The following is a 24,181-nucleotide window of genomic DNA, read 5'->3' as shown; positions in this document are numbered from 1 at the left end:
TGCAGTTCTTTTTATTTCCTGCTTGTAATTGGGGAAGAAAGGGACTTAAAAAATAAAATAATAAAAAAAAAATAAAAATCAAAAGTAGTAAACAAAGAATGGGGCTTATTCAGACGGGAAAATCTCAGTGAAGCCGTGTGTTTGTGTGGACTGTTTTGGATATACTGAAACATAGGTGGAGTCATTACCTACAAACGCACATACGTATACAAGGTTTTTCTAATAATATCTCACCTGGCTTCACTTTACAAAGTATTTCAATGTATCTCCAGTTGTAGAAATATATGAGGCTCTGGGAGAATGCAGAGGAAATAAGGCTACTTGACACAAGGCTCTGATTTTACTTAATTATAGTGACTTTTGTTTTAATCAGAATGGCCGCTTCTCTGATTAGCATTCTGGTTCTTTAGCAGCGCTCTGATGGTACCCTGTGTTCTTTCAGAAAGAAAGAAAAAATCTCAAGTCTTTTGTGGCACAAGGAAGTAAAATACTGCTAAAATAGCTTCATTTACTTCAGTCAGTGTCTGGTAAAATGGGAGTTCTTCTAATGTCTTACTGGAACATCAGTCAGTATAAACCTGGTGCTTCCTACTGACTGATGGGCGTGCCCAAGTTCCTGTATTTTTCCCTAATTTTACAAATACTTGTACATCTAAGAGACTTCAAGACGGGTAATCCCATTAAACACATATGCAGTTGTTTGAAGGGTCGGGGCCATAAATCCATATTGAGGATTTCAAATAGATCTGTGTGGGTTAGCTTCAGGATTCTTGTTCGCTTGTGGTTGAGTTAAATTCCAAATGAAATGGGGTGCCTGAAAAAGCGGGCATCTTCTGAATATGAGTTTGGGAGATTTGTTTAAATGCCAGCCTATAAATCTCTTGTAGTTGACCTTCCTTATCCAAAATTGCTGCTGGTTTGTTGTTTTGTTTTTTTTTTAATTTGAACACTGTCACACTGGTATACATTTGTTCATTATTTTGTGAGCTTTTAGGTAAATGCTTGAGCAGATGTAGAGGACTTGGTTTGTGACTGGGGAAGGGGGTTGCTGGTTCTGATTATAACTACTGTATTTCTGTCCAGCCTGCGTCTCCCATTGCTGACTTCACACAATGACATCCCAATTTAGTATCTTTAATCATCATCCTAAGTTTCAGAAGGTAAGCAGCCAGAAGGGGTCTGCTTTTGGGAAGGGAGGAATAAAAAAGCGTTAACAGTTGACCTGTGAAGAGTCTGACTTGGCTTAGGGTGTGAGGATTCTTTCAGGTTTTCATGCTGCAAATTATACTTTAAAAAGCTGTTCTGGGTTCATTCATCTTCCTGCTTGCCAGGCCCTATGCGTGGTAATCACTGCCAGGTGCGAATTTTCTGTGGACTTAAAGAAATCGTTGCTTGCATTCTTATTATGGAAAAGTCCCTTGTTTTCTGTTGCTGCTACAGTTGTGGAAGGATAATATCAGGAAAACACAGGGTGTGCCTATAATACTGTTGTTTAACAACAAAAAGCACAGGAAAACACTTGTTCCTTATTTGAAGCAGAGGGAAGCATAACATCATACCTAGTGTGCCACTGAGCTGGTGGATCTTGTTCATCTGCGGCCCACCAGCTGGAAAGCACTGAGATAGGGAAAGGTGCACCAGTGTTGCAATCGGATTGATGAATTTAAAAGTGTAGATGAGAGAATTCTTTACAGGAACAGTAAGGGGAGCTGACTGATTCTTCTTGGCTTCGTGAAGAAATTAAAAGTCAAAGTCAGCAAACATTTAATAACATCAAAATTTTGAAGATAGCATTTGTGTTCGGTGTTGGTATTTGTTACCCACCGAGGAGTTTCTGCAGGGCTGTATGTGCCCCACAGCATGGTGATTCTTCCAGGCTGCAGGAATCCTCCCTGCATCCACTGAATTGTGCTCTGTGGTTTGTAAATACAGCTCAGCCTCACCTCGAAGGCAGGTTTGGGTGTAAAGAGCAATGAATTTTTCACTTTTGGTTTGCTTGTGTAATTTATTCATATCCGTTGCTATAGTTTTCCAATTACTTAATGGCTTTCGTTCCCATTATGTGTTTTTATGGAACTTGCTTGGAAGAGTCTTTCTTCTTGGCAGAAGGAAATGCCTTCAGCTTATATTTCCCATCTGTTTATTTCTGGAGAGCAGTGCTGCTGGTGGTGCTGGGGATGGATGTGCCCGTGCTGTGCGTGGGCCGCTGCATGGCGGTGCATGGGAGCGTGTGGGGACGGGAGGGGGAGCCCGCGGCACGGCTGTCAGCCAGGAGGGCAGGGCTGGGGGGGCCTCATCCTGCTCAGTTCCCTGTGTGCTATTTCAGTCCTTCGACGTGGAAGTGTCGTCTCCTCCTTGTCCTTGAGCGCACACACGCTGTGATCCGATGGTAATAGGGTACGCTATTACTTGATTTTATGGCAAAAATGGAAATGCGTTTTAGAATGTGTATTCTAAAGCAGTTACTTGTTCCTCTTAAAACAGGGCTTCCCTTAAGTTGTAAAATGGTCCTTCTCGACTGTGTAACATTGAATTTTTTTAAGCACCTTGGGTAGACTGAAAGATGAGTCACCGATTGCTCGGATCAGTCAGCAGCCCCCGCTGTGCTCTGCAGTGCATAGCTCACATTGTGCGAGCTGTCCCCGCTGAATTTAGTTCATTCATAGACTTGGAAGTACGTAAGTGCTTAATTGCTTTACTGAATTGGTGCCTAAAAATACTTTCAGTAAATGCGGAGAATTGTTTAGCTCCTTTTTTTCAGCATTGCAGGGCTGCGATTGAGTCAAGGTTTGTGCTAAACGATGTGAAAGGGTGAGTGACAATGTACTTAAACTGAACCTACAGCAGATGAAGAGCTGTACAGCGGGGGCAGGATCCAGCCATTAGCTAACAGAGGAGACGACCGTCTCCTCGTGGTGCTTTTCATTGTAAACCTCGGTGCTCTCTCAGGGGATAGAGGCAGGCCTGAGGCTGAGCGCTGTGCTTGTTTCTGAACTGCCTGTGACTTTTTCCATACACCCATCAGTCCCCCCAGTGTTTTTGTTCAAAATTTCACTTGCGGCAGGTGAGTTTGAATTGCAGCAATGGGCAAACAGTTTGACATTCTTAGCCTAGAAACTTGATAGCCAGGCAGCTGCAACTGCTGCCGACGCTGATGATTCCGATTCTGTGCTTTATTCAGTAATTTGGAAGACTTCATGTTACTCACTGAATCGAGTGGCTTTCATTTTGAGACACGGCACCATCAGGGTTTGAAATGTTTGAGCTTGGCAAGAAGAGACTTGTCTGTAAAGCAGTGAAATTGCATTGGGGAAATACGGTGCCTCTGTTCACCAGAGGCGGGCTGGGGTACACCGGGAGCTGCAGCTGCATTTACCATCAAACACGGAGCTGGGGCCGATGAATGTTTTGTTTTTAGTGTCATGGAAACTGTGAGCCAAAGAATGGATATTCTGTTCATCTGGGAAAATAGCAGTTCGCTGCATAAAATAGCATTTGCTTCCAAAGTGGTTCTTAAAATAGACTTTGTGAATGTGACCCTAAAAGTGAAAGTGCAGCCATGTAAATCACCTCGGTACCACTTTGTTTTTGTATTAGAATATGCATGTGAATCAACATGGAGGCAGTGAGAGTTTTAAAGTGTAATTGTCATGTGGAGTGCTCATCAATTCAGTATTTTACTGTGCAATTTTAAATCTAAAAATGGAGAGATCTGCACATTTCAATAGCAGTTGTAATGTCGTTTATTACCTTTCTTTTTCGAGTGCCTTGCTAAAAGTTTGGGTCATCATTCAGAATCATTTGTTGTTTCATGCAGCATAGCAAAACCCATAAAACTCATTGCAGAGAAGCGGGTGTTGAGGAGAATTCTCTGCAGGCAGAGAAGGAAACACAGGGCTGGAAGTTGCTGTGGAATAAAGAGGTATTTGTAGTATACACAAGTATTTTTGTGGAGTCAGCATGGGTATGCCATAAGGAACGGTGAATTCTGTTTAATTGGAAAGCCTGCATTCGTTTTGCTTAAGTTGTGTTTTTGAGTTAAAAATGTGGAATTTGAAGTAAAGAGAAACCAGCTCAAGAACAGAAGTATAAAGTCATTACCCTGCCTGGAGAGAGGGGGAGGGGAGGGGGGGGGGAGGAAGGAAGCTGAGAGAAGAAATTGGAGGAGCTGAAGTGATTTGATTTGAGTGAGAGGAAGTGGGATGGATTTGCCTGCTGCAGGACTTCAGGATCAAGGCTCTGGAACGGATGAGATCATGTACAAAATGGATGTGAGGCCAAGTGGGAATCTTTCTGTTGACTTTTTTTGCTTTTTATTATTTTAATTCTGAAATGCTTGCCTGAAAGATCACCCTAGTCTCTGTGCTGTCCTCGAGTCTAGGTATTTAATGAACCCATGGCAGACAGTGGAGTGATGAACGCAACAATATTTCTGTGGATTTCTGCAAAGATGAAGCAGTTACGGCAGTCGTAACATCACAGAATAGTCCCATTGAGAAGCACCTCAGGAGCCATCCATGCCCAGTTCAGCTCGTGTTCCTCATCACTCTTTGGCACTGTCAGATTATTTATTTAATTATGGGGTGCAAAATCAGATGTGAAATTTTAGACATGTTGAAAGTGCTGAGTGGAGGTGGGTCATCGTTTCCTTCTTAGTGTCTTTTTTACTTGTTTTCCCTGGTCACACTGTTCAGTGGTGTCAGTCCATCCCAGGTGCAGGGCTTTGCCTTTTGTTCACATTGCATTTCATGTTGTCCCATTCCTCTGGAATGCCTGTGTCCCTCTGGGAGGTGATCCTGCATTCAAATGTATTTACTGCTTCCCATAAAATGGGGCCTAATGCAGAGTCATTAGGGTGCACTCTGTCTATTCCACCAGGCTACTGATCAAGACATGAAGCAGGACGGGTCCCATATACACAGTTGGTAATGACAGTATTTCAGATGAAACGTGCTTAATAAATTGTGAATTTAGGTTGAGGGCTGCATAAGAAGTTAAATAGAAGCTTGAAGTACTGATGCTTCGATGAGTGACTCAAGAGGCAGTGGGAACACAAAGAAGACTTTTTTCTAAGTGTTTACAGATGTTTAATATTAACGAGTAACGTGTAGTTCAGAATTTACAGCAGAGATGGAGACTAGATACAGAATGGGAAGGTGCCTTTGAAATTATTATAGTCTGTACATAAAAGTTTTCTATAATAATATGAAGGGTCAGTGGTCTCCATTCTATAATGTACGGAACTCAAGTGCCAGTGGTTAAAATATGTAAAAAGGTGCAAAAACCTAGTTCTTAATTTCACTCTTTAATACCATTATAAGTCTGGTTTTCATTCTACATCTCTTTGAGATACCATTATGCTGTATTCCTAATTCCAAGTTAAACATTTGGGTCTTTCCTATCTAGTGCTCAAGCAGGTTGCCCGTGGGATTGGCAGTAGGTAGTGTGCCTGTATAAGGGCTGCTGAGGGTTGGGAACAGGAGAATTTAGGATAGCAGTGAAGCACTGCAACATTTCATGGACACCCTTCTCCCCCAGATAAATCTAGCTAAAAGCCAGGAGGCTGTGAGCCCGTGGCTCAGTCCTCTGGGCATCTTTTTGTGCTAAAATAAACAGAAATGCAGCTTGCTTCCTTACCTGCAGAGCAGAATGCTCTGTATTATTGACTGATCTTTAGTTGTTTTCATCTGCCCACAAGCAGTGATGAAATTCGTGATGGTGCTCTGTTCACAGTTACGTTCTGAAACTCGATCTGACTTTTAATCCCTTAATGTGTTATTATTTTAAAATAATTTTAAATTGTTCAGGCTTTTTGTCTTAAGTATTTTGTTGTATTAGATCAAGTACCTTATGAAAAGTCTGCTGCATTGTAAGCTGGCAGGGTCTGCCATCAATGTAAAAGGAGACTTTATCACCAATTGAAGTTGAGTAGAATTATCACTAATCCACATAATTCTTTATTAATTAGATTTCATGTTAGTTATTTCATTATTTATGGTTTGCTAGCAAAGCAGAACATGCTTTTGTAGGTATCTTATTTGCTCCTTTTAAATGTTATGGAAAATGAGCTTTCTTCCAGAAATGCTGCACTTTGTAATGCTCTGTGCCTTAGTGAAAAAGTGTTAATATTTCAGAAAATTACTTGGCTTATATTTACAAAGCTTTATTTCTGAATCCTCTTGGAGTCAGGCTGCCTGGACCTGTTGATACAGAAGTGCAGAATGCTAGCACTTGCTTTTACATTTTCCTTTCTTTTGAAATAGGAAATAGATAATCATTTTAATTCATGTCATCATTCTTATAAATGAATTATCAATATCATTGTGAGTATTCCTTTTGCTCTTAATGTGCTGGGTAAAGTATTTTCCTTATTTGCTGTAGGTCAGTTGAAGCAGCATGGTGATTCCTATGGAGAGCGTACATGACCAGGCAGTGATACAGAACTCATTGATATTTGAGGTTGTATTTACCACACTGAGCACGTAGCATTCCTTGGTGTTCTGAAGCCTGGGACTTGCTCCCACCTTGACTGCGTGTGGATCTGGGCTATTATTGTTAACATTTCTTCAGCCACATTCCCACAGCTGTTATGATCTCTCATGGAGAAGTTTTTTTTCCTTCTCTATCAAGAATGCCACTTGATTCACTTTCCAAGGTAAACAGTGGACACATGTTTTCCTTTGTCACTTTTTGTGACTTAAAAAACAGGTTCCTTGGAGGTCAGGTATCAATGTTGTCATGAATTAATGTAGATGAGATGTCTGTAGATGAGATGTCTGTAGATGAGGGAATGGGCCCTTGTATGCAGTATATCATGTAAAAGAGATCACAATTCAAGTGTTTTATTTGTAGGCTGTTACAAGTTAATTCTCTTTTGAGCTCCATTACTAGTTCTCCTTTCTGTAACAGAGATCTGTTCGTGAAGTTATCTCCATGTTTCAGGTCACAGGACCTAGAATTGTGCACAGTCTGAAGCCCCTTATTTTAAGTACTGGTTTTGTACTAAAATAGGAATGCTTGTTGTAAGAGAGAGAGAGATGGAGAGTCTCTTTGCTGATGAAGCCAATTTGTTTAATGAGAACAAGTAGATCTTGGATGCTGAGATGCGTTGTAAGTAACTCCAGAAGTAACTCTTAAATAAAATTAAAAAAAAAAAAGAAATTTAGAAATTTGTAGCAAGCAGTATCACTGAAATAATCTTATCAGAAGTAAGTGTGGCATTATGCTTTACAGTGTAGGTTCTCCATTCATTTCCAGTTTTTAAAATCCACTTTAGACTTGAAAATGTACTTGATCTTAAAGTCGCTGATGGAAGGTGAGTAGTTCTTGTCCTTAAATCTGGGCCAAATTCCATACCAGGAGAGCAGGTTTTTTCTAGTTAGCTGTAAGTGGCAGCTTTGTTAACTGCTTGCAAAGTTTCACTCGGTTCCTGGGAAATGAGATGAGGAAGATGGCAAAGGAAGAAATGTTTAGTAGAAACTGGGATACTCTGGAAGTACATGGAATGGATAATGATTAAAATGCTTTTGTACCATTGATGTGGAATAGGAATATATGCATATTCGTGCACTATTTGTTGTTTTCTGGAGTTGTACATTCTGTGTTTTCCTTCATTTTGTATAGGATCTTAGTGTAGTAATTGTTAGCATGTTTCTCCTACTAGGTGAAATGTCTCTATAGCACATATTCAGATAAGGCCTGGGGTAGATCTGGCACAGACTAATTGAAATTAAATACATTGACCAGCTATTCAAAAATTGTTTGATTCACAGATACCACATATGCTCAGGGGAGAAGAGTGTTCCTTCTTCATTTGGGAGGTCTGTACTTCCTCTTTTCCCCTTGCCTTGAGTTACTAATGTATCTTCTTGCCAGAGATTTCAGCCCCTTAGAGCGCTGCAGGCACTTGATTTGTTGTTTAGCACAGTATCAGCCTTGCAAGCGAGGGGCTGGGAGTAGTAGTGAGCCAGGAACCTTCAATCAGCCACTGATGGAACAGAAACATTCTCAGTTTGACGTGAGCGTATAAATTACAAGTTCATAGGGTCAGCCCAAATATAGTGTGGAATTTAGTCCACCCTTAGCTCCTGTGCATTTAAAGTACATAAGAGCATTAATAAATTGTTTTTGTAGCGTAAGATCTGTGCAGTGCTTTTCAAACTGATAAATTATTCCATCTTTTCTTAGGAGTGCTTACAAATCAATGGGATGAAAATGTCACAAGCGTGTCTTTGTGAGGCAGGTTCTTTAATACCACTTCACACGCTGACATTATTACTTTTTTAAAATACTGCATTAAAGGAGTTACAAGAAATCCCTTGGTTTCTGTGTTTAATGTCTTGATAAATGTACTCTCAGATGTATTGCCTGCTCAGTTCCATCAGTACAGTTCTTACAGTGAGAGACAACTGGAAATGCCTTCAGCTGTAAGCAGAAAAGAACTTCTGAACTTCTCCAGTCCTTGGAAAACACAATTAAAAAATGTCCTGCCCAAACGTCAGTGAAAGCAGTCATTTAGTTTTTGCTGTCTGAGGCTTTACTCCTGAATTACAGCAGTTAGAATGGGGAGTTGACTCCAGGTGACTCCAGCTTCAGCCTCTCCATATTTGGCATCATTTAGGTATAAAAAAATACTTGATCCAAATAAAACAAGATAGATGTTCATTGCAGAAGTATGATGCTGTCTTACAAATGACAAACTTACGGCATGGTGTATCCCAGGAAATTTTGGGCAAATCTGAGATCAGACATTTAAACTCCATAATCTAATTCCAAATTGTAATCTTCTTGCAGAACATTAGAGCTCTGTAGTCCTTCAAAATTACAACCAAAGAAAGAAGCGAGGAACGGATCTGTAGTATCTGTGATGGGACTTCTCAGGCAATTGGCATTTTGTAGGTTTGCCTTATTAAATGTATGACTGGATGTGTTTGTAAGACTTCAAGGATTATTGATTGGGGAGCTGCTTGCAGTCACAAGAAGACTGAGCTAAGATGGAGCGTATGATAAGATAACAACGAGGTTAGGAAAGTGATTACGACTGGGAACCTGCTAATCACTGACCTCTGTAGGGATCCTGCAGTTCATCACTAATCTCACTTGCGCTTGGCATTTTCCTGTGTTGCTGCTTCATTGTTCATAGCCGAGTGAGTAATTTGGCTTGGGATGAACAGGAGGAGGGTGCTGCAAGTCCAGCAGCTGCACTTGCTGGCACTGGCTTGTTAAACATCGTCAGCGTCGCCAGCAGTGTGCTTGGCACGCCTTAGCCCATAATACTTAAACAAATCGTTGTGACCAGAATAGGAGGCTGCTTGTTTTGAGCACTTTCTTCAAATTGTGTCGCTTCGGATCTGTTTCATTTTGATGAGGATTATAAGGAAGAATGTGTGTTAGATCTTTATAAATACGTGCATGCAATGTGTGTATTTAAATTGTTAGATGAGAGATCTGTAGGTGTAATACAGATCTACTGTGAAATCCTCTCTGAATGAGTCCTCATAGCAGAAGACAATGAAGAAACGGCACCAGCAGTGCTGGGGGCAGTGTCAGTCACTCTTAGCTCTAAGGAGGCAGCACACTGGATTGCAGAGCAGGGCTGTGTTTCTGTGTTTTGATCAAGTTTACATTTCATAACCTTAGTGAAATAATTGTGGAGCAAGAGTATTTTTTAAAGCTAATAAAAATAAAGTTAAAAAAAAAAAAATCCCTGTTCTCGAGGCGGCAAGGATGGTATTCTGTAAACTTGTCATCCTCCATTTTCCTTTTGTGATGAGTTGTAATAATAATTGTAGAAAATTGTTTAAATATTGTGCCAGACTTTTTTGCCCATCAGTACATTCAGTTATGAAGTGATTTTGGAGTGGGCTCCCTGTGTGGTCAGCGATGAAGTGATGGTTTAGAAGCATGATTTAAAAGATATTCCAGAGATTGCTGCGAGATTCTTCTGCGTGCGAGGAGCAGGCGTGCTTCGTGTCTGACAGACAGCAGCTGCCAGCTGTGGTCACTGGCATGCATTCAGGCTGGATGGCAGACATTGCTGTGCTTAAAAAACACCGGCGCTTTCCACACTGCTGAGCAAATAAATTCTTGGGGAATTGTGTAGAAAAATCTTCAGTCTGCAAGCAGTTAATTCTGTGGGACTTGAAGTTGGTTTTTTTTTTTTGGTTTTTTTTTTTTGCAGCTATGTTCTCTCATCCTCTCATAAACCAAGTGATATCTACAAACAGTGTGTAAATGCTTTTTTACTACTGGTGGGCATTTATAACACGTTTGCTGGGAGCAGTCCTCAGCTGAGTTAGTGTGGAGCTGCTTTCAGTTGACCATCGAGTTGTGTCTTGCTGTTTCAGTTCATTCTGTGATAAGAGCATTTAGGCTGCACAGCTGTTGTGCAGATAGATTTATAGAACACAATTCCTTGTGCAGTATCAAAAGCCCTGTGAAGCTGGGAACGCGTCAGATAAGTGATTGCAGGAGAAAAACTACTATTTAGAAATGCTTTATAATGCTTTTTAATTGGCACGGAATGTGCCAAGGTTTGAAGTTTATAAAGTTAAGAAACATTTATGGTTCAAGCTGCTTAGTGGGAATTTCTCAGTTTGTATTTGTTTGAATGTGCTGCTCTGGAGCTGTAAGCCTGCTAGGTACTGATTAGGTCCTGCACGTTTTTGTTGTTGACAACACATGAAACTTCCTAGAAATAAAAACGCAAACTCCAGGTCATTGAGAGTCAAACGCCTCTGCAGATTTAAGGTTTGTGTTTATAACCGGCCAAATTATTTTTATATGTCTTTTGCTTTAATTCAAATCTGGGTGGAACTCAAGGCTCAGGGTTATAGAGCTGATGGTACCAATCCTGAAGAGAAGTTAACTGTGATGCTACTTTGTAGTGAGGTGAAGATTTTGCTTCTAAAATGGTGGCATGGAACTACTGGAGACTTGAGTCATCTCTGGGTGCTTCTGCTGGGGATGTGTCTGGGATCCTGTCTGGTATCTGATCCTGTGTTGCTTTCCAAACCTTTCCATGTGAAGTTTGTCTCTTTGAGCACAAGCAAAATGGTACCTTGCTCTAGATAAATATTCTCAATAAATATTTAGACCAATATTTGAACCAAATTCACCATAGAGTGGGATACTGTACTCTGCTTCTCCTTAGGAAATGCCAGACTTATGAAGTGATAACATTTAGATACCACGATCGTGTGTTCTTATCTAGCAGTTTCTTGCTTGTTGCACAACCATTTAAAGCATGATTTTTTTTTCAGATTTCTGAAACTGGCGCTTTTTATACAAATGTTTCTTTTCAAACCTGCCTGGAATGCTTCGTATTTCAGCTGAAGTTCTTCATTGCATGATTTTAAGTTTCTCATTTTCTGGAAAGAAAGTGCTGAGTTTGGTTACTTTGAGCAACGTGATTCATGCTGCTTCATGAAATTTTGCATGCGAGGTATTTTATTTGTTTGTTGCCTGATAGTTGTTAGAGGCAAATTGCTGCAGCAAAAACCCCTCTAACTTCTTTGCTCCCTTCATTACAGCACTACTGCCATTTATCAAATGAACTGTTGTCGACCAGGCTACCTGTGGTTATCAAGATGATAATCTTGCAGAGATATTGTTCCAAGAGTGCCAAACTCACACTTGCTCTTCACTTATATGAGCTGAACATATTTAGTGAAGAATAAACACATATGTGTTATTTACTCCTATGAAATGGCACTTAGAAATTTTTGCCTGTAAGGTAGAAAACAAGAGAAAACAAAGTTCTGTCTTAGAAGCACAGTTGCACCAGGATAGAGCTATTGAAAACTACAACAGACATGTGCAAGGAGAGCTTTTCTTCCTTTGAAGGCTGAGAAATGTACTCATATTTCAGAAAAGAAAATTCCTACTTAGCTACAGTTGCTTTCATTTTCAAATCTCTCAAATAGTTCTTGGTTTTAAATAGGTGGCTACTGTGGTTTATTAGTGCTTATCTTTTGGATAACTGCCTGGGCTGGTATTGCAGGATGTTTTATTTCTGTGTCATAATTAAGGAAGTCATATGCAGCTGGTATTTTCTATTACGTCAATATTTGATGACTGCCTGATTCCTGACGTGGTTGAGCAGAATGTTGAAAAATGAATAAACAAAATTAATAAATTTCTGAGCCCTACAAGAGAGCTTTCACACTGTTCTAACATACAGACATTTCAGGTGGTTGGCACAACCATCAGGTATGGCTCTGAGTGGTTTTTCTGGAGCTTGCAAACTTATTGCTAATATCTTACAATGCAGCAGCATCAGAGGGCAGCTGCTCTGCGTGACATACTGTGTTCAGTACGTGCTGCACACAGGCAAATACTCCATATAAGGCAAAAGTGTTTGGTGGTTTTGACCAATTCTATTGTTTGGGTGGTTTTCTGTGGGTTTGGTTGGTTTTTTTCCTCCCCAACTAGAATTCACACAGAAAAACAAAAGATTTTTGAGGATTTGAGGGATGAGTATGAAGACCTGAATGACTCAGCCATTATTGAAGTTTGGTGTTGGTTTTTGTTTTTTGCTTGGAATTTGGTTTGGTTCTTTTGTGTCTGTTTGTATTTTTTTGTTTGTTTTTTGGTTTTTTTTTACTGCTTATTGTATTTGTCACCTAAGATGACACTGGTTGTGTGCTAGTTTGGCTGATAATGGAAGTGGAATTGCATTGAGCCTTTGTCCTTAGAATTTCAACATACTGACGGGGGTATTTTAAAACAATTTGATTGCAGTAGGTCTTTCTTTCTGATTGACTGTATAAGAGACGAAATCTACAAAGTATTTGTTGTCTATGACAGTAGAGTTGATTATGTGTGCTAAGCAAAGATGTATCTAGAAGCCTACTCTTACTCATGTAACTTTTGCTACAGATTTTTGCTAACAGATTTTCTTTCTGTACTACATTGTGTGCATAACTGACACAAATAATTAGCAGACTTTTTAATCTAATTTAAATTGTCTTTCTCTTATAGGAAAAGCCTCCGATAGAGGTCCGTTTCCATTATATGGTAGAGATACGGGATTGCCAGGCTGTCAGGTAAGTATAATAATTATTCATAGCAAAGGGAGTAATTGGAACAAAAATTGAGATACACAAATATCATAAACAAGAATGTATTCCAGGAATGGTAGAATGAGTTTTCAGGTTTCTGTGTTGACAAATGATCTTGCACTTAAATCCACTTAGGAGATTCTCATTCTTTGTGCAAGTGGAACTAATTCCGTAGCTTTTGAAAGTGAACTCTTATGTTTTAATAAAAGGGAAGTTGTTACTAATTGGAACGTTGTATTTCAATTATATTTGTAATCTTTTCATTGCAAGATTAGTTTCCTTTACCCTTTGAATTTTTTTTAATTCCTCTCTCCACGTCAAGCAACAGAGCTGCAGACTGATAATGGATTGTACACATCAGGATTAGTGTGGGATACTGGGACTTTTCACAAATGTCAGGAAATCTCAGCTTTTTAGTTAGAGTGTGGCTTATTTTGCTGAGTTAAGAAGTCAGTTGTACCCAGAACCTTTTATTTCCCAAGTTTTTAAAGTGACTTTGTTATTAACAGAAGTTAACCTGATTCCAAACATGGTAGTGTCAGAACGTGGTGATGGTACTAGAAGAGAGCTGTTGCAGATAATGCATCTTAAAGCAGTGAACTGCCATTCTGTCTTGTTACAACTGAAATCTGATCATGTACTACTTACATTAATTCAGCAATTATTTCTTGTTAAAGCAGGGCATTGTTCATAAATTGGGTACAAGGATGAGTCTTAATTTAATATAAATATGTTTGCAAATCTGAAAAGTTCTGGAGATGCTTCCAGAGGTGATCTCTGATAGAAACATGTAACAGGAGCCTGTCTTTCTTCGTGGGCTCTTTGACAGAGGATCTCTTATAAACTCTTCTTGGATATAAGCAGAGATATAGGTTACAAAACTACTGTTTTGCCAGGGGGGACAACAAATCAGTGGCATGAGGGAAAAGGCTTTTCTGTATGGTAAGGGTATGATGTGTTGTTGGGTGCGTCCTTTTTTGCATTGGTGGGTTTGTGGAGGAGTTTGGGGTTTGTTTTGTTTTTTTTGGTGTATTTCTTTTGCATCCATTTCTTCCCCTGTGTCTGGAAGAAGAAAGCAAGTGTCTCTAGGATGACTGTTTTTGAATAATTGCTCATTTTAATTGTAGCTTGCATTACTTCTATTTATTATTTTTTGAATAAAAACCACATTATTCATCTGTGAATGTTAAATCTACTAATCTAGTGCTTCATACATGTTCATTTCATTTCCATATCCAAACAGTAATAGGAAGAATTCCTATTTTAGTTGCGTTGGAGAGTAGAAAGGGAGAGTTAGGAAACCATACTACTACTTTGCTGTCTGCTTCCATGTATGATGCTTGCTGGAATGTAACGATTTTATACTTGAACAATTAGAATCACAAGGAAGATGTCAGTACTTGAAATTATTTGCAAGTATCTTAGCACATCTAGAAATGTTTGGAATCAGTAGTTTGAAAATCTCAGCTTTGCCTTGTTTTGTTTTTATTTGTTGTGATTTTGGTTTTAAATTTCACCTGATGGGATTTCTGTGCATCAGTAGACATGGAGGTATGAAAATCTACCAGGCTCATTGTCCCAGACAGCCAAGAAAAGGGAAAGATGAATGTATTTTAGACTCTGCTGTCATCATGAATTTAACTGATTCGGGCACTGTTGGCAATAAAATTATGCAGATGTTGTTTTCTTCCTAAATTATTTTGACGTAGTGGAGGATTACAGTCAGTTCTGCCTTGACAAGTTAGATACTGGTTACTTTACAGCACTTTATGAAGAGACAAGAGGAAGATGGTCTTGCACTTGCGCTAGAGGTGCCACATGCTGTTTCATTGTTCCTTCAGTGATATCTTTGCTTAAATCCCTTTTAATTAAATTTTAAGATGGAAGCAAACACTCATATAGAACAAGTGACAGTAATAGTCATCCTTCAGCTACTTAATTTGCTCTCTTGAATCTAGCCCCTGACATGTGAGAAGCTGTAACAACATATTCCAGCTTGCAAAGAGTAAAAAATATCATGTCTTAAACACAGAAGAGAGAATCTCTTTGCTTAACCATGAGATCCAAGATCTGTATGTGCAGAATGTACTGGAGTGGTAGAGCTTCCATACTGTCCACCAGGGATCAGTGGTTCTTTTGATTAGCAATTTTACGTGTTGCTTTCCAGCTCTTCCTGTTGCTTTCCATGCTGGCACTTCTTGTGCAAGGAATGGCTTTTCAATATGCAGTTTGCTTTCTTGCTGATATTATAGCATACTTCTGGTTGAAATATGTTGGAAGGCTTTTCATTTATCAATAAATACTAATTATTACTGAATATAGTTCACTAGGGAACTCTGATACTGGAGATTGTATGCATCTTTTAAGGAAAACAATGTCATTGGGCTTTCAGTTTTCATAATTAGATTACCTTATACCATATTGTTTTGTGGTTTTCATGTGCTTTCAAATTAAGAGAAAATTATTTTCATGACTCCAAATCATCAACTAATATTTTCAGGAAGACGATTCCTCTCAAGAGTAAATGGTCATCTCAGTTTTGGTTTTATTTTGAGTCTCTTCAAGAGTAGCCTGGGAAGCGTTAATGGGCTGCAACGTGTGGCAATGCAGGTCCTAATGTTTACTTTTAATTAAGAAAGTATAATTCTCATAGTCTTTACTACTTTTCTACAACATATGTGACAAAGGAAGACCCATTTGCAGCTGTGTGGGTGAGCTTTCAACAGAATTCTCAGGAAAAGCAATAGATTCAGGTTTTGGTCTTGACATTGTTGACAGTCTAGACAGAGAAATATATTGTATTAATGTAATTAGAGTTGTTCAAATAACTCCTTATGTACTATACTTAAATATAATAATTTAAACTCGACATTACTTTGGAAGCAAACTAATTTTCACATTACTCCTTCATTAAGTTAATGTTCTGTATTACAAAGCAGGTTTGTTAACTTTGCATAAAATTCTCTTATGCATTGTGATAATGAGTAGTTTCTGTTGTTTGGCTTCTCACTGAGCAAAGTGCTTTTATATTTCTTAGCTGCTTATATCTATCATCATTTAATATTGTTTTTTACGTGTAGCTATTTCATTGCCAAAATCTTAACGTGCCTTTTACTTGTATGTATTCCTCTGATAAGGTTTCTTTTATTTATCCCACAGTTTATTTTTTAGTATATGGGGGAAATCTTTCTATTTTTTATAGTTAGGCTAATTGAAAATGTTGATAGAATTAACTTCCAATTAGATTTTAATTCAATTTAAAATTACATTTTATTTTGGTATTACCAGTGTTTGAAATAATTTGCTGACTTGAATTTAGAATTTCTTGCTTCTTTATTTTCCTTTATATGTATGTGTGTGTGTTTATGTATGTCATAATGCTCTGCTTTGGGTGTTCTTTGGTGGGTTTCCATCCCTGTGGAATTCCAGTGTTCTAAAGTAGATGGAGTACCCCATCTAAGGCCTTACCCTTTCATATTATATCTTCCTGACCGTGCTGCTGATGTTTGCCACCTTGTGTTTGCCTTTTCCATATCAAGCATCCAATCTCAGATGTGTTTGGTTGCTGATGGTCTGTCTGCCTGTGAAGTCTAATTTAGTACATTGGTTGTGTGCTCCAAACAGCTGTGCTGACTTCAACAGTTGTAGTTGGCTGTGTTTCCTTAGTTTCTCCACTGAGGAGCCATAAGGTGGTCAGCATCACAGAGTTGAAGATAGAAAATTATTCATGACATTGTGCATAAAAAGTAGATGGTATGGATTTCCTGATACGTGGAAATAAAACATTTATAATCCCTTCATAGTGATTTCAAATCTGCATAGGATCTCGTGTGAGGGGAAAAAAACGATTGCTAAAGACAGTGGATGTTAGCAGAGAACTCAAGAGCCAGCATTCATTAGGTTTGGTTTAAAATATAACCTTTTTATGGGCAGATTTATCTTAAGTTCATTTTTCAACTCCCTAATCTATGTGCTCTGTATGGTGGTAGGGCATTGCAAGCGTTATAAAAGCCCATTTAGAAAGAAGTTTAATTAAGAATAAAGCTGCAAAATATGTGATTGCTGGAAGGAGCTGTTTTATATTTGGCTAAATGCATTTCACTTACGGTGTAAAATTATACACATATACTGTATGAAATGTATACCATTACACAGCGTATGGAATGTACACATCTATTTCACACAGTGTGAAATATGTAGTACTAAGCAAAGTGTATATGAAGCATTTATGCTTCATATTTCATTTCATTCAGTAATAGAAGATTATTTTTTTTTTCTAACTCAATTCTGGCTGTTATTAATATACACATTTCACATCTATTGGCAGTAATTCTTCAATTTCTTTGTATTTTGGATGGGCAAAAAAAAAAAAAAAAAGTAAATCTAGTAGAAAGATGGTCCATCAGTGTTTCCAGTAATATTGCTACTCTGCTTTCCTCAGAAGCTGTCAGCTCTGCTGTTGCTGTGAAGTTAATGTGAGGTGACTCATTTAGCAGCACATTATTACATCATTGGAACATGATGTAAGGCACATCAAGCATTATTAAATTAGCCTGAATTTTGCAGTATGACAGTAACATTTTATGCACATTAGCACCATACTTAGTGTTCCTTATGGGAATATAGTTCAAGTAAACATGTTAAGGCATAATTTGAGAGAGCTTCTCAGGATTCCCCAATTTCTTGTTTATTGGGAAAAAAATACAAGCTTCAATTGAATGTTAAAGCAGATCTAGTAGCATGTTTAGTGTTTCATAAATTACTTTAAATATATGCTGTTACTTGAATAGTACCTCAGAGAAATAACTAACTGATTTTATCTCTGAATCTAAGTTGGAATGAACTCATCCATCTGCCATCTTTGTTCTGATTCAACATTGAACATCGTGTCATTTATATACCACTCAGAGCTAGATCTCCGTATGCCTGACTCATTTGTGCTGAGAAAATACTGCAGAATTTAATGTGGTAAAGGTGTTGAGCAATGGGAGTTCATACTGTTTTTGTTTGGTTTTAAAAAACCATGACCTTGTGTTTATTTAATTATAACTTTCATCGCAACTGAATGTGAGAGTTGAAAAGGTTGCATCTTGTCTGCAAGATTTAGCCATGTGTTAAAGAATAAATACAGTTTTTCACGATTATAAGTTGATGGTCCTTAACATCCTTCACACACTGGGAAATAAAAGGTTTTTTGTGTATTAAAAAGTGTGTCTTACCAGATGCACTGCAAGAACTTGGAAGTAAACCAAACAATGTCCTTAGCACCTATTTTTTGAAGAATTTAACAGATGACTTTGGCAAAAGAGATCTTTGCAAGTGCATGTTTCTTGGCATTTGCATAGTCAGAGGCAAATTTAGCCTCTTTCAAATTCAGAAAAGACTTTAAAGTCAATTGATTGAATGAAAACCTAAAGAGCAGCCCTTACTCACTATTGCTGCAATCCGGCAGAAATTAGTGTCTCACAGGGCACTCCAACATCTCACACCAGGAAATGCTGGAAAGGAAGAACAGCTCTTGGAAGTGAAGTTATTGCCTATCAAAAATTAATAGAGGGAGCAATTTTGACCAAGATAAAAATGTGAAAACGTAAAGAATAAAAGACAGTGGAGTAATTTGTGTTCTCACATTTGTTCCCCATTTGCTACGATTGCCTTTGGTGTGTAAATATCTCATTCTAAATCCCTAGATGAACTAAGTAGCGTTGTTTCTTTTTTAAAAACCTAGTTAATGGGAATCAGTTCCATTGAGCGGGGCTGCATGTGAGTCACAAGCTGGAGAGTGTATAATGTCAGCTGCAAGTGAAAATAAGGCACATACTGAAAAACTTCTAGCATTGCTGCTTTCTGCCTGGCTATTCTGATGACAAATTTGAGTTGTCTGGAGGAAACACAGAAGCTTGCTCATAATGTGCGTAGGCAAAAATGGCAGACTTTGTGTTCCTGGTAAATTAGCGAGGCAGAATGAAAGCAAGTATCCAAAGTAGGATGTAGTTACTAGTTTCCTGCATAAAGAAAAAAAGAATATAATTCTGAATAGCACGAACACAAAAAGTATTTTCAATACGTTTAATTAACATAACTGTAAGATGTGTAAAGGAAAATTCAGAACATTTAACTGATTTATTTTTAATTTTTAAATAAAGCATCAAGTAGCATTAAGCACCTGGAAGAATAAGCGTGCAGACATAAGTATATTAGGAGATGTACTGACAGAAGTGTAAAAGCAAACAGTATGAGAAATGGAGTTCAAAATGCATCTTTTTTTTAAGAATAAAAAAGTTGAAGGTGGAAAAATGTGTGATTGTGAATACTGGGATAGAATATTGCTAATACCTCGGACCCTACTCAGCTTCCTTAGAAGTGATCACACAGCTACTCTGACGTGAGGCTGTGCCATCTGCTCCCATGGTATGGTGTTGCACACAAACTGAACTAGTTAAAGGCTTCAGATTAATACAGAAATTCAAGTAGTTATCTTAGGAGTGAGAAACAGGCATCTTTAGGCCACACCTAAGTGGCTGACAGGAGGAAGTAATGATGCAGCACAAGGGATGCTAGAGGTTGGATAATTCTCTCTGTTAGGCACGCAGCTGGGGTGTTCCAAATCCCTTTGGGCTTTTTTTTTTCCCCCCCCTTTTAACTTCCTAATTATTAAATGTCTGTTAGAATAAGTTACCACTTGTTTTAGATTTAAAACTGTAGAATAAATGTTTCAGTGTATGTGTATATAATAAGGAAAAAAAAAACCTGTGTGCTGTAAATCTAATTATAAAAAAACACATGTGCCACAGAGGGGTTCCCATTTTGTAATTAAATAAAAAAGATGTATTAGAATTTACTGTAGTGCTAATGAAAGCTGTCAGGTTGCATCAGCTGTGGAAACAAAATGCATTCTCTTTTTTAAATCTGAAGTGTCTCTTAAACAAGAAAGCTTTTCCTCCTTACTGTTTTAGATGGATTTTTCGAGTGAGGCAGAAAAGTACGTGGTGTTCTGGGCCTTTCTTATCTGTGTGGCCTTAGAAAAGGCTACAAGTGGGTTCTCCCTACCTCGTGTAAGGAACTGTAGAAAGGCATTAATGTCTATTTATATCCAATACTGAGTTATGGAAATAAACATACGTATATTTAAGTACGGGAGGAGAGTTTGTACCAAGTAACTTAAAAGCCAACAAGCTGATTCTGTTTGGTAAATTTTCTTTTTAATCTCCTCTTCTCTGATGCCTTTGACCTCAGATTTTCTCATCCAAGCTATGGGCCTGTTAGAAACGCATCTTCTAAAGGAAGCTGGTGCAGTGTTAGCTTAAGTAGCAACACTGGATTCTGTAACTGATACTTTCTTAAAAGAAACGGGTGCTGAGAGATATTTTAAAGGCAGATGGGATATCCAAACAAGAGATTTATTTTTGCTTCGTTTCGCTTCTCGAGTAAAATCAAGTTACTTTCTCTTGATTATGATTAATTAGAAGCAAATTACTACTCGTGCTACATGGAAAGTCTCTTCTTTCTGCAGACAGGGAGCCTGCTTGCAGGCAGAACCTTTTTAGCAAGTTTTTTTTTTTTAAAAAAAAAAAGAAAAAAGTACTGGGCATAAACTCAATTTCTTTTTCCAGAGCTAGAGGTGTCCACCTGAAGTTAATCAGGGAAGACATCCCCTTGAACAAAGTGGGTAGCAGGTGTTGGGAATTAGTTAGCAGGGCTGAGGGATGCTATTTATAAAGCAGGAGCAGCTTTGGGAGAAATCATTTTAACTGTCTACAAGAAGCAGACAAACTGTACTTGTGTCTGTGCTTGCCTCTCTTTCTCACGCTATTTATAATTAGCAAATTTCCTTGCTTCCTTTTAATTTTTGATTGATTATGTTTAAGGTAAGAAACGTCCTGTAAATCGGTGGATATATTTCATACCCCACTTTGTAGAGAATTAAGAAGCATTTTACACAATGGAATGCAGAATTTCAATTATATTTATTTATTTACTTGCTAAATGTGAAGTGTCGGTATTTCATCCTCCAGTGTTGGGTGTGTTTCAGTTACCTATTTACAGTATTATTGGAGAAGGGAAATATTAGCTCAGATCTCTTAACTTTACCTGGATGTGATGAGGTGGATCGCCCTTGGGATTTTCTTGCAATGTTTATTCCTTCTGTCTCTGACTACTCCAGCAGGTTGAGCTGCCATTTTCTTTCCTTTTCTTCAGAGAGTGTTCTGTCCCGGGTTTTGCATCTGCGGAGGTTATTGCTTTCAAGATGAAAACTGGAACTGGGAAGGCAGAGTAAAGACTAACGTAACATAGGCAACCTGTTGTTCAGCAGTTACTGTGTGAGATGGGCAAGGAGTGGAGCCTGAGCAGATCGTCAGTGAATGGAAACGTTCTACAAATCATGTGAAATCTTTTAAAATCATTTTGCCGAAAATGCAGAGGGAGAAGCAGGTTTGAGAATAGTTTGAACCTTATATATCCGATATAGCCTGTCTTCTGTAAATAAGACTCAGCATAAGGTCTTTTGTATTCTTGATTTATCATGCTTGTATATTGGACACACAGAGAAAAGTGAGAAGGCTTGAACCAAAAAAAAAAAAAAAAAAGAAGAATAAATCCTCAGCTGCTTCTTTTCTGACATTTTGCAGTTCTCCCCAAACCTCCTGCTTTTGTAGTGTCACAGCAAGGAAGACATTCAAATTATTGTTTTCATAATGTAGCAAAGAGATGCAAAGGGAAGGAGCCTGACCTGTAATCACAATGCTTAGTAACGCCTTGCTAGAGTTCAGTGAGCAAATGCAAAAATACCTTGCCTGGGGGAATGAGCAAAGACAAGCTGAGCCAGCATAACCTCAGGGACTGGACATTGACATCAGCAGGGTGCTGCTTTTATGAAGTGGAAGACAGAATTTGTGGTCGTGCAAGTATGTGGTATCTGTGTAGGGAAACCAGTATCACATAAGGAAGGTATTCATTTAAAACAGTTGTATTCATTGGGTGCTTTAAAGTTCTTTAGATGCAGAAGAAATACGGAATGTTTCTTTCCCTTCACGTTTAATCTTGTCTGTTCTGGCTGCTTTAAAAATGTTTGAACTCGTGCATAAACTTCTTTCTGTGACGTTTTTTTCACTGTCTTCTGTTCCTGTGCTCCATCTCAGTAATACTGCATGCACATGAACAGAATTACCCAGAGCTGGGGATTCCACTTAGGCGTATACATGGAGTAAGAAGTACTTTGACACCTTGGTGTTTTGCAGAGTTAATGTTCATTAGGAAGACAGAAGAACTAAATGTCTGTTGTTTTGTTTACGATGTTGCATCACTTCAGTGTTTAGTACCCTAGGTAGCTGTTCTTTACTCCAGTGAGCTAGATTAGCCTGATTACACTGGCAGGATGCAGTTGATGGATGACTGTCATTATCTTCTCAAACCTGCATGATACTTTAGGTATAGGAGATGATAATTAAATTTTCAAGAGACTACATCGAGATCATAAGATCTAAGTATCTTTTTTTAAAATGAGGAATATGTTTGCAATTATCAGCGTGTTGTTAGAGGATCCTCTCCTGAGGTGTTTTATTAGCAACCCCTGATTTCCTTTAAATTGATCAAGAAAAAATACTTAAGTTATCATATAACACTTCAGACGTTTTGTTGTTGTTGCTTTTTTGAATTCTGATTTGTTTCTACTCCTGAAACAGACCAAAAATGGATCAAATCTGTTGGTAATGGCTTGAAGAGGTACAGGTTAGCACAATATATTTAATGAAACCTTGTTTGAGACAAAACGCTAGAGAGGATCGTAATTAATGCCTCATTTTCTGCCAGTTGCTATTGATTACTCATTCAAGGTCCCTTTGTTCTCAGAATGGTGACGCTGTTTCACATTACGATTTGATGGTATTCTGAGGATGAGATCCTTTAACAGCATACTCATAATTGCAAACATATCTCTAGAACTTAAATTGAAAACGAATTTATGATGTATGTCGGTGTGGGTTATTTTTTCCAAATTCAGCTCCTATCTTGGAGTGCACGCACATTAGAGTTACCAAAGTTTGTGGACTTCACTTAAGTGCAATTGAACATTTTCTGTATGGATTGTATTTTTGGCTTCAATTGGATTGCGTTGAACTCAGGTGAATGGTTATTTGCATCCCAATCCTCTGCACTGCACTGATGTCTCACAGAGCAATTATTTATCCATGTTGAATTTTGTGCTAGCTTTTCCTTTGGAGCTGCAGTAACAAGATGCACAATTTATCCGTGAGACCTTCCAAGTTTAGCAGAGTTTGACTCCTCCATTTTGCTGTATTCATTTAAACTAGTGCATGCATGTTGTCAGATATATTCATAAGGGTGGACACGCTAACTTTTAGGACACACTTTATACAAACTTCAAGTCTTCATCTGTCATCTTATTCAATCAAAGCAACAAAATGCTTCTGCTCTGCTAGTGCAGCATTTTGGGCTTACATTTCAGGCAGGAGCTGCACCTCTACTGCCTGTTCTGCATAATTCTGAGAAATGCTGAGTGAGTTTGTCTCCAAGTATGTCCTAGTTTCTCTCTTTCATGGAATTTGTGCAGCTGCCTTCTTCCTGCTAGTCAGGAAACGAGGGATTTAATTGAGATGAGTACTGTTGTGTTATTTTGCTGTAGTGAAATGATGTATCTAAGCCCCAATTGCTATCTAAACACTTAAGTGCTTTGATTGTTTGCCCCCCTCAAATAGGAGCATCACTACTGGGACCGAATGCATAAACTTCTTGATAAGGAAGCCAGTTCCAAAAGCTAGGAAAGATAAAAACTAGATAGAAAACAATGAGTAATGTGAAGGTGTGTAGTTGTATTTCGATCATACTGTTTCATAATTTGGCTTTGTCTGCTCCAGGAATCTGAGTTCTTAAAGTATTTGCTGATAGATTTTCATTTTAAAAGTAAACATAAGCAAGATTTGAACCACTAAAAAGGCTGATTCCTTCACAAGGTCAACTGTGTATCACAAATAGACTATTGAAATAAAACTATATGTGCAGTAAGATATCTTATGGATATTATTTGTTTAAAACAAATGAATAAATGTTCATATATATTTCAGCGTGGCTTGGCTTTCCTATCTGCATATAGCCCAAATGCT

At 38.3% G+C, this 24,181-nt stretch overlaps 1 protein-coding gene across 5 annotated transcripts in view; it reads left to right on the top strand.

The window, feature by feature from the left end:
* The window catches only part of TCF12 (transcription factor 12), a 145,955-nt gene that overhangs the window by 69,174 nt on the left and 52,600 nt on the right, over positions 1 to 24,181 (top strand). For all 5 annotated transcript variants that reach the window (XM_015872425.2, XM_015872424.2, XM_015872421.2 and 2 more), the window contains exon 7: positions 12,982 to 13,046. In XM_015872425.2, coding sequence (XP_015727911.1) covers positions 12,982 to 13,046 — 65 coding nt within the window. The remainder of the gene's footprint in view (positions 1 to 12,981; positions 13,047 to 24,181) is intronic.

This window comes from Coturnix japonica, chromosome 10 (genome assembly GCF_001577835.2).
Source record: "Coturnix japonica isolate 7356 chromosome 10, Coturnix japonica 2.1, whole genome shotgun sequence".
Taxonomy (NCBI): Eukaryota; Metazoa; Chordata; class Aves; order Galliformes; family Phasianidae; genus Coturnix; species Coturnix japonica.
This window is presented reverse-complemented; position numbering and strand designations above follow the sequence as displayed.